General features: G+C 39.5%; 1 protein-coding gene across 3 annotated transcripts in view; it reads left to right on the top strand.

Moving 5' to 3' along the window:
• Positions 1-12,856, top strand: part of LOC107719882 (genetic suppressor element 1-like) — a 213,847-nt gene that overhangs the window by 116,766 nt on the left and 84,225 nt on the right. Inside the window, exon 1 of one of the 3 annotated variants that reach the window (XM_016527425.1) lies at positions 7,736-8,020. The exons of the other annotated variants lie outside the window; for them this stretch is intronic. Within the exon in view, the coding sequence (XP_016382911.1) occupies positions 7,984-8,020 (37 nt within the window). The 5' untranslated portion in view covers positions 7,736-7,983. Of the gene's footprint in view, positions 1-7,735; positions 8,021-12,856 lie in introns of those variants that run through there. 3 annotated transcript variants of the gene reach the window in all.

Raw genomic sequence — 12,856 nt, 5'->3', positions numbered from 1 at the left:
CAAAGTTTAGCTCCAACTCTAATCAAAGACACCTGCCTTTAATTTTTAAGTGATCCTGAAGACCCTAATTAGTTGCTTCAGGTGTGTTTGATTAGGGTTGGAGCTGAATTTTGCAGGACAGTCGATCGCCAGGAGCAGGGTTGGGCACCCCTGATACATAGTTTATGTAAAGTTATTTTCAAAGCTTCAATGTACTTATAGTCATTATAAAAGAACTTCATTATTGTTTATTTAATTCTAACAAATAAGTTCTTGTTAAAAACTAACCAAAATTAAAAATAATGCTTATAATTTTCACACAGGTGAGACTTGGTGTTGTTTCCAAACAAAAGGAAATATATCGGTATCGGCATCGGCTATCGGCCAAAAAGAGTTGAAAAATATCGGCATATCGGATATCGGCAAAAATCCAATACGTGCATCCCTAATTAAAGTTATTCAATTCAATCCAATCTATACAGGGATGTGCAGAGACTTTCTTGGGACAGGGGCTCAAATTTAAAAAAGGGGCATCTATCATCACTAACATCCAATATATATTTGTATAATTTAATTATCTTCCAATAATATGATGCACACTATCTCTCTATATATGCACACACTAAATAAAGACATTGGTAAATAGAAACATGTTAGACTGTGTGGTCACAATTATTAATATGGTACTACTGATATAAACTTCTTGCATTTTATATGTATAGTAAGCAGATTTATTGCAACATAAAGGGGGGGACAAAGTTGAGATAAGGTTAGAAAGCATGAAGTTTGCGAATGCCAGACTATCAGTCATGTCCAAAGCAAGGCACAACCCATAGCAACGCATTATGGCAACAACGTCTCGGATTGTCTGACGGCAGATAAAAGTAGATAGTAAATAAATTACTGTAGAGTGATTCCTTAAACAAAGTGCACATCAAATACACGTAATCTTAAATGTGTGTGACGTTCTAGAACAGACCTCATTGTTCTCGCGCATCACGCACGCACATTTGAGTGTCTTCATTTCCTTTTAATGGCTGTGTACTGTTGAAAGTGCATACCGCCACCTATTGCATGACACTGGCATGACAGCTGACGAATCACTGGTGGAACTGGCTTAGGAGAGCTGATACCGATCAGTTAGAAAATGCTTAATTGGCCAAGATCACGATCCTTGAGATTGGCTCGCTATAGTGGGAAGTATGTAAGGCTACCACAACCAGTATACAGATGTGCTTTTATCATGATATTTCATCATGACATGCGATGAAAAGCCTTTTCACATGTACAGGAAAAAGTAAAAACAGAAATAAATGAAGGGACTAGAGGAAGTAAATACTGCGTACTTCACAGACGTACTGTGAACTTACCAGTGCCCACCACTGAAGGTATAAATCAGTGGCTAAGCTACACAAGCTCAGACTGATGGCTGGTTAATGAATGAATGAATGAAAATTTTTATGTAAAAATACCTAGTAATTCTAGTGGATGAGCGCAGATCTTCTAGTTATGTGCTACTATGCTATGGTTAATGGTAAATGCAAGAACTGTCAGTCTGAGCGATCAATCCAAGTGCATTCCCGCTGTAAATCAGTCCCCAATTGGTTTTTATTCATAGTCCCTAACCACTATACCCACCCACCAAACATAAGATCAATTTTCTATTGGTTGAACTTGCTGCTGTTTTCAAATGACATTGAAAAACTTTGTATCATCATCATTATCATCATCGGATCCTGGATGTCCTATAGCTTTAGCAAAGCAGCATGTAATACACTCTTTGATTTTCTCTAGATTTAAGCATTGTGTTATGCTGCATTTGGGCTCATCTGAATCACCTGAAACACCTGCTTTAAATAAATATATGTGATCTACTTCAGTGTGCTATGTTTGGTGAAGCTACAAACCAAAACATATCCCAGAAGCCACATGTGTATACTGTTACAGGTGCTTAGTATTGAAGGGCCAAACCATTCTCAGTGCTTAACCGTTCCACTCTGAGCCGATCTGGCCCAGCCGTTATGGGTGTGGTTTCGTTTTCTAATGTGAAGAGCTCATAATACAAATTTGTTAACTATAGTTGTTTCCCTGGTAATGCAAGTGTTTACATACTGTAAGAGATGTAAATAGTGACTGCCTTATGGAGGATAATCAGATATTTCTGTTTACTTTGCTCAAGTAGGGCAACCAGGTACAGAGAGAAACTAGGAGCCAGACAACAAACAAGTGGCCAATCGTCACTACACACATTCTACCAGCACATTTTAGCACAGTTAGCCAACCATGCTAAGAATTCCGGGCCGAACGCATTTTATAATCGTGCTGTGCCCAAGGTCGCCGTGATTTTGCCAAGTAAGACATGTTCCTGGATCAACATCTTTTGATGATATAGAATATAGACTAAATACAGACTTAACCCAATCCCTACCCCTAAACCTAACCTTACCCATAATTTATTCCTAAAATCAGAGGGAAATGATAGCTGATTAACAAGGGTGTAGAAGCACCTAACCCTGATTTTAAGCCTAAAACAGATATTTCCTGAAAAGTTATCTCTCAATTCTGATTGGTTGATTGGAATGTTGTTCCAGGATCAGCAAGGATGTTGATCCAGGAACATGTTGTACTTGGTGAAATCACGCTCACCCTGTGCCTAACTGAACTCAAGTGGACAAATAACTGGAAGCGTTCCTTACAATTCTTATAACCGATTGGCCCGATGGTTGAAATGCGGCTAATGTGTTCTATTTGCTTTTGATGCAACATGACGTAAAGCTCATGTCCAAACATACTGTACATCTTTTTGCTTCAAAGCACAGATAGTAAAAGGGAATTGCCACTAATGGGAGTCTCACTTGCTATGAAGGGGAAGTTCATGTTACTATAACTAATGTTAACAAATGAGACCTAATTGTAATGTTTTGCCAGCATTTTTAATGATGTGCATTTAAATTTTGTCGAAATATGGTTATTTATATGGTTATTAACTACTCTCTGTCATCTCTTTTTCTTCTATGTGTTTCCTGCCCTACCATGTCATCTCATGTCATGTGATCTGCTCTGTAGGTAAGTGACTTTTATTTTCCCTTGTAATCCATTATAGTGTCACCTCTGCTATTCATATTTACTGAAAGATGATGGGTGACAATCCATGGGGGACAAAAGGTTTTTGTTGGGACATACAGTCCTAATTGTTCATGTTATGTTGTAGTATAATGATAATGATATTAAAGTGATCAGTAAGATAAATAAGAAAAATATTATTGAGTTTTATTTCATATATAAATCACAAATATGGCAAATAATAGCAGCCATGTTGTAAGAGTAAATGCTCTGCTGACATGTTTTAAATTTGTTGGGCTTGAGTTTGCATGAGTAGTTTCCATACGTTCACAGAAAAACTTGTTTCATTTGATCATGCTATTATTGTGAGGTTTGGTTTGTAGGATTGTGTGTCAAGGTCAGTTTGGTGTCAAATGAGGGTCAAAAAGCAGACATGAATTGATGATGGGCACTCTTCTTGATAATGACCTTTTGGAAATATTCTCTCATAAATTGTATGACAAATGTGCTCTTAGACACACACACACACACTTACAAGTGTGACATAAGACCCTTATTCTTCTGCTAGGATTGCGTAGAGCCCTTTGAAGATGCATTGAAACTGCAGTTTGGACCTTCAACCCGTTGGCCACCATTGAAGTCCACTATATAGAGGAAAATCCTGGATTGTTTTCCTCAAAAACCTTAATTTCTTTTCGACTGAAGAAAGAAAGACATGAACATTTTGGATGACATGGGGGTGAATTAAATTATCAGGAAATTTTCGTTATGGAAGTGAACTACTCCTTTAAGGTGGGAATGACCAAGAAAGGGGAAATAGGATCCTGCAATGTGATAGGATCTTGCACGACACTGTAAAATGAATCACACCTGTCAAAACATGTCACATAACTTGTCTTCTAAAATATTTTTTGTGCAATTTTTAATCATTGTGACATTTCTTTCACATAATTTCATTTAAACACTGGGAGAAGTTCTGTTGTATTTGTCCATAAAGCTACATCAGAGCAGCTCCACCTACAGGGATTACATCAGTAACTCATAACCAAAAGTTTATCCTCCTGAAGTAGTAGTCCCACCTCTACTATGCAGAGCACTGGGGGAATTAGCTGGAGCCTCTCTGGAGACAGTAGGCAGGAAGGAGGCAGTTCCCCAGACGCCCTTGCTTTTGTCTGGAGGTTCAGCTGAGGCAAACAGGGTCGACCCAAGGGAGCAGAAGCCATAAATTACTGTACATCAATCAGCCCAGAGCTCTAAAAGCCACGGCCTTAAAAAAATGGAAAATCTTGTGATGAGTACTGCGGCACCATCTGCTTGCCCCGAGGTCAGAGATGGGCACATTCCGGGTTCTCTTTGTGTGTGAACATTCCTTAGTGTTAATGGGTCACAATGGCTGTTTGTTTTATCACTGATCATTAGAAATGGCTGCATTCAACAAGTTTAGAGACATATAGCACTTTAGGTTAAATATGCCATTTAGGCTTGCATGATATAGTCTAGAGCTGTGTGACAAAGCTAAAGAAATGTCAACATTTCTCTGCCTTTTGAAGATATTGTTGATAGATATAAAGCTGACTTGACTAAAGTTTCAGTTAAAGGTTTGAATTGATTTGTTGACATTGACTGATTTGGACTGATTTACAGGTGAATCAAACCTACTCTGTTTTTCAACATCTCAATCTTAATACTGCCATACAAGTCAAAGACAACGAAAAATAAAAAAAATAGTTATTAACACATTCTTGTAGCCCTATAAAGAACTACATGAATGTGACATACTGTAACTTTTTCAAAACTCAAAACTCGCTCAACTCCTCTCCTAAGCTAAATAAACTAAACTGCAAAAAAAGACTGCTCACATTACATTTCAACAACATTTTAACTAACCATGACTAACATTTTAAAGGGGGGTGGGGGATGGTGCAAGGCTAGACCGCTTGCATCTCCTCTTTTTTTAATATGATTTGTGTCCTCCGTCCCCTCCTTCCTCTTGCCACTGAGGAACAGCTTGATGGCATGACCCGGGCAGAGTTTTACACCCAGTGCACCAGTTTCATAATTAGCACACTCCCTCCACTGATTCTGATGGATAATGACACATTTGCAAATTAATTCTTTGAGCTTGACCACAATTAGAATATGGAGATAGGGCTCATGCAGCCGGCCCCCAAGCATGACTGCTGAGATGAAAGAGAGAGGATCGGGCAGAGGTTAAAGGTCAGCTTGAGTTTATTATGTCTGAGCAGAGATAGGTCTCTTAACCACATGCTTTGTGTCGCATTTGTTGATTTATTCTGTTGATCGCATTTCTTGATTTATTGATTTATGGTGTCCATGCGCATTCTTTTCTGTACATACAAGGGTGAGCAGACAGTTCTGATATTACGAGGCAGCTGAGGTGCAGTCAGAACAGTATTTTTCCTAATAATTAGTCTTATCTTCAGTTACTTGCTAGTGGTAATTTCTTTTGGTCACCATGTGATAGCTTATAACAGCCTTGTAGTTGAGACCAGCTCATCTAAGTCCAGCTCCCAACTCGAGACTTGCATAGGTTGAGTCAGAGTCAAGACACTGTGCAACTTATAGTCAGGTGCAAAATATATGGTACACAAGTATGTCGTTTGATATAAATACATTTTGTTTGATATAGTTACATACATTTGATATAAATGCTTCATAGTCCCTTTCCCAAATGGTACACCTTATGTGGACTTGTGGTTTTGTGGCCTTCGATTGAGAGTGTCTGTGAAGTTAATGAGACCGTGAAGTGTCACATGTGTCAGCTTTAAATTCAGAACGGTGCTCATGAAAGGTGCTATGTGCCCTCGAAGTGCCCTTTTTCCTGAGCCTGCAATGTAATAGACTGATACAACATAACATCACAAAAGTGACAGAGGGCAGCATTTGGGACATGACTGTAGAGACTTAAATTAAAAAGGAGCCTATACAACACAATACAGACATTTGAGATCAGCAGGGAATGATCCAATCTATGTTTTAGTGAGCTGCTGTCACTGTATATTTAGACTGAAGAGGCAATTGCTTTATGAGACCATAGAATCATCTGTGATCCCTTTTTCTATAGCCTCTTACAAACACACTCAACAACATGAAGGGTCCTAGTGGTTTCAGGCAGGCGATCTCAGGTGAATCTGTTTTTGTAGGGATGTCACACCTGACTCGGGCAGGCATAAGTGTGGCGAGAGTGTGCATGGATCTCCAATGTCTCTTTAAAGCTTTTCAGTCACCGTCTGTTCAGACACGCGTGCTGTCTATGGCTGGATCATTACACATAAACATTATTTTCACAAGGAAAACAGGCATCTTTCTCTAACTCATGTTAAACATTTGCTTTAATGATTTGGGTGGGGCTGTGGTGATTTTTAATATCTTATTATGGAAAAAAATGAGTCTAGTGTGTCTCTCCTTTTGTGAGTGCAGCTCACGCTAAGTGTTCTCAGCAGGACTGCCCATCTCTCCTGCATCTGTCGCTCTTTCCATCTGTCTCTCTCTCTCTCTGATTAGTGTTTCTCTGTGTCTTTCTCTCTGAGGCTTGTTTCTGTAGGATGGGGGAGATAAAGACAGACAGTCATTTATCTGTGTGTGCAGGTATAGTGAGAGTGAGACAGCCCTCAGGGTATGAGCAGTCTTTCCTCTCCCCATTCACTCTCCTCTCTTCTGTCTGTCTCTCTTGGCCATGACTCTGTTTCTTCATCCCTTCTCTTTTCTGTATCTCTCTCCTGCTGTTTTTTTTCTGCTCTGCAGCTCCGCAGCAGATAGTTAAACCCCCACCCACTGCGCGAGTGTGTGTGTGTGTGTGTGTGTGTGTGTGTGTATGGTTGGGGGCGGGAAGTGACTGGGTCATGACAGGAAAGACATGTTTCAAAGCCAATATGATCCTAAGGGATACAGAGAGAAAGAGGGCACTTCACTGGCATAATTTTAACATACAATATTTTTGTATTTTATTTTAATATTATACTGTATATTGTATCTTTTATTTTATTTAACTCCTCTTTTCTTTCAGCATGTATATTGATGCGCTGGCAATATCGTATGTAAAACAATCATGTCACCAAAGTACTTTGACAATGAAACTGAAATTGAGAGACCGAGAAGGAAAAAAGGCCAGACGAAAGTCTGTTGTGTTAACGTTGTCTTGCGCTCATCCCACTGTATCGTCACGCCACCTTGGAAGTGTTGTGTGTGTGTGCTCCAGCTGCCGTTTTCATCGTCAGTCTAAATGTGCGAGGCTCAGATGTTCTGCAGTTCCAGGAGCAGGGGCAGGAACAGATGCCCTCGATGCTGAATAATGCCCCTGTGTCACCGCCCTGCTCTCCAACCAATCATGTTAAATTTCAGTGCCATCCCACTGTACTGATAATGATGCTCATGGGAGGAACCATCACCGGGCACAACCACTTCCCTTCTTGACTCTCTCTCTCTCTCCCCTCCTCCCCTGCTATCCATGATGTATCCTGAGGGGTTTCTCCTCCTCCCCCTCGTGCTGCTAGAAGACGCTGAATGAGTGTAAGAGGAGAGAGAGACTGAGAAAGGAAGACAGCCGCTTTCTCCACATATCCTCATCCTGGGATGGAGGAAGAGACTCGCCGTCGCGGGACAAGCCTCTTGAAGGATTATTTTTTATCACTTTTCGGCATGAAACAATAAAACACAATCAAGACGCTGTTTTTTTTTTTGTTTTTGTTTTTTGTTTTTTGCTGGGTTTGGCTTGTTGATGACCCTCCATCTGACCCTGCTCACGTGCACACACAGCTCACCCTCTATCAGCCTGTGAATCGGGGTGATTTAGAGATGACAGGTTGACTTGTGAGGTCTGTTAGCCACGAACCTTTAGCCCGGCTGTGGGTGTGCGGGGCAGATCTCCGTGCCACACCTCCTGACTTCAGAACCCAGCAACATGACACTGTAACAGAGACCATGTTTGGACTAAAAGCACCTCTCTACTACCTACCAGGTGAGTTTATTTCAAAATCACATGTGTGCGTGTTCTCCACAAGTTACTTTTTAAAGTAACTGAATCAGCAGCACATCTTCACCACGTGAGTGATTCTGGAGGGACTGTAATGCAAGGTGTGTTATGTTGTGTGTATGTGTGTAGAGGGGGTGGTTATGCCAGTATCCTTTATTTTTAACTGCTTTTTAACTGTGAATGCCATTAGATTCCCATTACTGTAATACACCAATACAGGCAGTATAACAAATACTACCACAATTTATCAATATTTTACAGTACTTTTTGTATTGTACCAGAAACCTGTTTAGTGTATATGGTTTTATTTTTAAATATTGAATTTAAATATTTTAATAGTGATGTCAAGAGTTAATTTGGGCAAATATCAAGCACACACTCATAGCAGTAATTAATTTCAAGATTATGTGTGATATAAAATAAATAAAACATAGCATAGACTGGTGTGTGTGTGTGTGTGTAGGAAACACTCTCTGCCTTCTCATGATGGACGAGAGAACTCTCTGTGTGTGTTAAGGTGTTAAGGGCAGTGTGGGGCAGATCTTCACCCTGCCCTTTGACAGAGGGTCTGCTAAGCTGACACTTACTACACATAAATAATTCATTAGACTGTGAGTCTGTAGGGGCCGGACTATAAGTGAGCTCATGATTATTAATAAGCTCAGACAGATATGACTACACAATCCAACAAACAGAACATGAAATAACCTGAATATAGACTTGAATCTCTCTGTTGCTTTCTCTTTCTGAATGGGTGTGCTAAATGTGGGGAATAAAAAAAATTCACTAAAGCTGCTATAACTTGTGTACTGATTGGACTCACATTACGAGAACTAATGTAGTAAGTATTCAGGTGTCAGGTCTTTACCTCTACATTATGAGAACATCCAGCTGTCCCTGTAATTCAAATGGCTAATTAAACATAGCAAACAATTTTTCATTAATAACTGTAAAAATGCAAAAAATTGAGTTAGTGGATAGAAAATATCATTAACTCTGTATAAAAACCATCACTTCTATGGAAATTCCTCATAATGGCCTTCCAGTGTGTCTGTGTGTGTGTGTGTGTGTGCTCTTTGGTCATATTCAGAGATCAGGGATCAGTTAACATGTCACAGCCACATGTGTGCATGTAGAGATCTCTCTGAAACACACACAGCCCACAAAAGAGCAAACTGTGCCAGATCGTCTTGTGTACATGCGGCCTTGTGCTCTGTCAAAGGCACTGTTGTATCACTGTGTGTGTCTCACATACACACATCACCTGCCTTCCCATCTGGAGCGCTGTTGCCTTGGAGACGGTGTCAGACGCACGGGTTCTTCAATGATTACTTGACAAGAAAAAAGAGGCACATTAAAGAAACAGAGGGGAGTGTGGGGGGGGGGGGGCGGGGGGTGTATCGTGAAGCTCACACAGAAAAATTAGCAGAACTGGAATGCCTGTCATTCACAAAGTTCCATATTATTTCCATGTTGATGTTTTGAGTTACCAATTAGAATGTAGTGCTTTAATCTGCTGATATTCTCCCCGAATCAGAAAAAAAGGCTGGACCTAGTAGGTCTCTTTCTGTTGCCTGAGAGTGGTGCTGGTATCAGGGCAGACAGGCTAGCCGCTATCAGACTCTACACACTAATGAAAACATCTCTCTACCAATGTCTATCCAGTCACCAATCTGCTTTCTGTGAATTCAGAAGCCTCCATTTATCCTCGGCTCAGTTATCTTTGCATGTTCTTAGCTGTGATTTTTTTGAATGATTTGATTGTATTTTTTGCATGTGAAATTCCAAGTAGGCCTACTCAAGTATCATAGTTACTCGAAATGATTGTTCCGTTACGTTTCTCCGTATCTTTTCATGCTGTGTTGTCTTGTATGATTGCACTCTTTCCATGCATGTGTGGCCGTATTATGTCTGTTTGTTATGAAAAATATTTTCATTATGTGTTGTGCATCCTTTAAACATGCTGTCATTTAAACATGTGATAACATGGCTTTATAGAATCCTTTAAAACAAAGTTACCAATGTGATGTATGGATAAGCATCGGCACAGTTACATTTCTGTTGTGAGACTGGGCGAGCTGAGCACACATCACACTCGCTGATTCCTGCTATAGAGTAAAAAAAAAAATAAAATTGTGTTGTAAGCATGGTTTCTAGTTCCATATAATTTCAAGTATGTTTTTTATAGAAAATACACAGAACCAAGTAAAACACTTCAGTTTCACTACACAGAAACAGGCTTTGACGGTCCAAGTTTTCTTGTCATCCTTCATCTCCATCACTTACCTTCATGTTTCTGTGTCTTTTAAACTGCAACGCTTTTTCTCAGGGGAGCACACGCGTTATGTGTTAGCTTTCTTCGGGTTTGTTTGCCGGAGGGGATTCTAGAGGAGCCAGAGCGACAGGATAGACGAGTTACATGTGACGGTTGGTTACCTAGAAAAAAGAACAAAGACACAATAGGGGAAAAAAGATATTTAAGTAAGAAGTGGAAGAACTGGCCCTGTGAAAGCCAACTGCTTCTTCCTTGAGCCTTGAGTCTTTAGACCGGCAGAAGCCCAAATCAGGAGAGATCCCTGTGATCTCCTGTAAACCTGTGACTAAACACCTCACATTCTCAAGTGGAGGAACTTAAATCTGTCTTGAACATGGTTTCAGTGGATTAAAGCTGTAAGTATTTAAACTTGTTCTTGTCTGCTGTAAATAAGAGGCAGTTTGACACTGATAAAGTGGAGCTCTTTAACATTGCACTGCAACATTCATCTGGTCCACCTCAGCGTAGCTTCCTTTCAGCTAAAGCTTCATGGGTTAAATGAAGGCTCTCATCATTAACAATACTGATGAAGACAACGACATTAACTTTTTTACGCCCCCTGTGTCTGTCACTTGCTCTTGTTTTCCTGTTGATCTTTTCTAGTTGGTATCACTTAACGTTCCTTGCGCTCGATTGACTTTCATGTTCCGACACTGCTAGATTTTGAGCTTTGTTAGATTATACCAGTCATACAGATTTGACTGTGTGCATTGTAACATACTGAATGCATATTCTTTTGAAAAAAAATAGCTTATTGGTATCCACCAAAGATACTTTTACTATTAAAAATTTACTACATCATTAAACCACAAGTATTAAGAGTCATTTTACCACAGGTAGAAGCAGAATAAAACGACTGTAACAGCAATGATACTTGATACTCCTAATATTAATCAAAATAAAAAAAAATTCTGACAAGTAATATTGTTCATTAGACTAAATGTCTAATTTAGTCTATATCTAATTCTCTTCCTGCTAAAAATCCTGCTAAATGACATAGCAACGAAGAGAATTAGATATAGTGTCTTACAATGGATTGAAATGTGACTTATTCAATAAGAATTTACTGGTCTCTCCTTCCTTATTAGCTATGAAAGTCGTGATCAATACACGTTTCTTTCATTGTGGTTCATGAGTGGGTTAATGAGAGAGAATCGCCTTGCAGTCATGTTTTCTTATCGAGTCGATGTGAAGCCTGTTTGCGGGGAGCTGTGAGGATGCTTGTATGTCGATATGAGTGTAAAAACTGATCACGGCTCCTTGAGGGTCATGAACACATGATGGCAAATCTATAGCTATGGATTTGCCATGAGGGCAGGTCAGTGGGTCACATTGTGGATATTTGTTCCTGGTCTCTCATTCCTCTCCTACAGTTCATCTTTACTAGTAATTGCTTTCCTATATGCATTCCCAAATTTCCCTCTTTCTTTTTGCTTACTAACATGCAAACTGCACAAGTACTTCACATTGTGGATATTTGTTCCTGGTCTCTCATTCCTCTCCTACAGTTCATCTTTACTAGTAATTGCTTTCCTATATGCATTCCCAAATTTCCCTCTTTCTTTTTGCTTACTAACATGCAAACTGCACAACAGGGTTTGCAGTACTCATTTTTTCAACTAGTCATTCAGAAAAGTAGTCTACTAGTCGGTGAATGTTTACCTTTTGTAAAGGCATGCTTCACTATAGTTTCTGTCAGCCTTTCTACATTTCACGGGTGTCAGTATTTGGCTAATATGTGAATACTCCCAAGTGTACATTTACACTATTTTAGAGGCTCACTGTGTGGTTAACTTATAATTTGCTTTGTCAGCTCAACATGTTTTAGATTCACTTTCCAATATTTGTATGGCAATTACAGGTTTAAATATCAAACTACTGACACGCAAATACACCAGTTGTAGGTTTTTTGACAGTATTTTTCCCCCTGTTGCTGTCAGTGCAACTGAAGTAACTGGTCACAGAGCAAAACAGCTAGTACGTCAGTAAGCTTTCAAATACATGACAGACTGCTATATTTATGTATATGTGCTATGCAGATCATTATTAAAGGAATATCACTTATTCCAAACATGTATGTTTACTTGTTTGTCATTTTTTGCTGAGCCTTTATATAGGTCTTGATATGAACTGACATACTTTTACATGTATATATAAAATGTATTTCAAAATTTCAACTTGAGGATGTGTAATTAATGACTGAAGTATTCTTTTTAGGCATAGAGAAATACAGTTTGTACAGTATAAAAAGCATTTAGTCTTTGGAGAGTCCCCGTAAACAACAAGTATGTGTCTGTGGGTGTAATGTTTAAAGTCTTTTTGGCCTACACCAGCTGTCATGCGCCCTAGTGGTTGGCCTGACAGGTGGCAGTGCCCTGGACATGACGGTACTGAGCCTCTCTCAACGTCCTGCTTTATAAAGGCTACACCTGTGATGCTACCCTACTCCCGTCTGTACTGTGCTTTGTTGCTTGAGTCTCAACAACCATACTCATAAAAAGGAAAAG

Source organism: Sinocyclocheilus rhinocerous, unplaced genomic scaffold (genome assembly GCF_001515625.1).
Source record: "Sinocyclocheilus rhinocerous isolate Xijiao unplaced genomic scaffold, SAMN03320098_v1.1 scaffold1593, whole genome shotgun sequence".
NCBI lineage: Eukaryota > Metazoa > Chordata > Actinopteri > Cypriniformes > Cyprinidae > Sinocyclocheilus > Sinocyclocheilus rhinocerous.
This window is presented reverse-complemented; position numbering and strand designations above follow the sequence as displayed.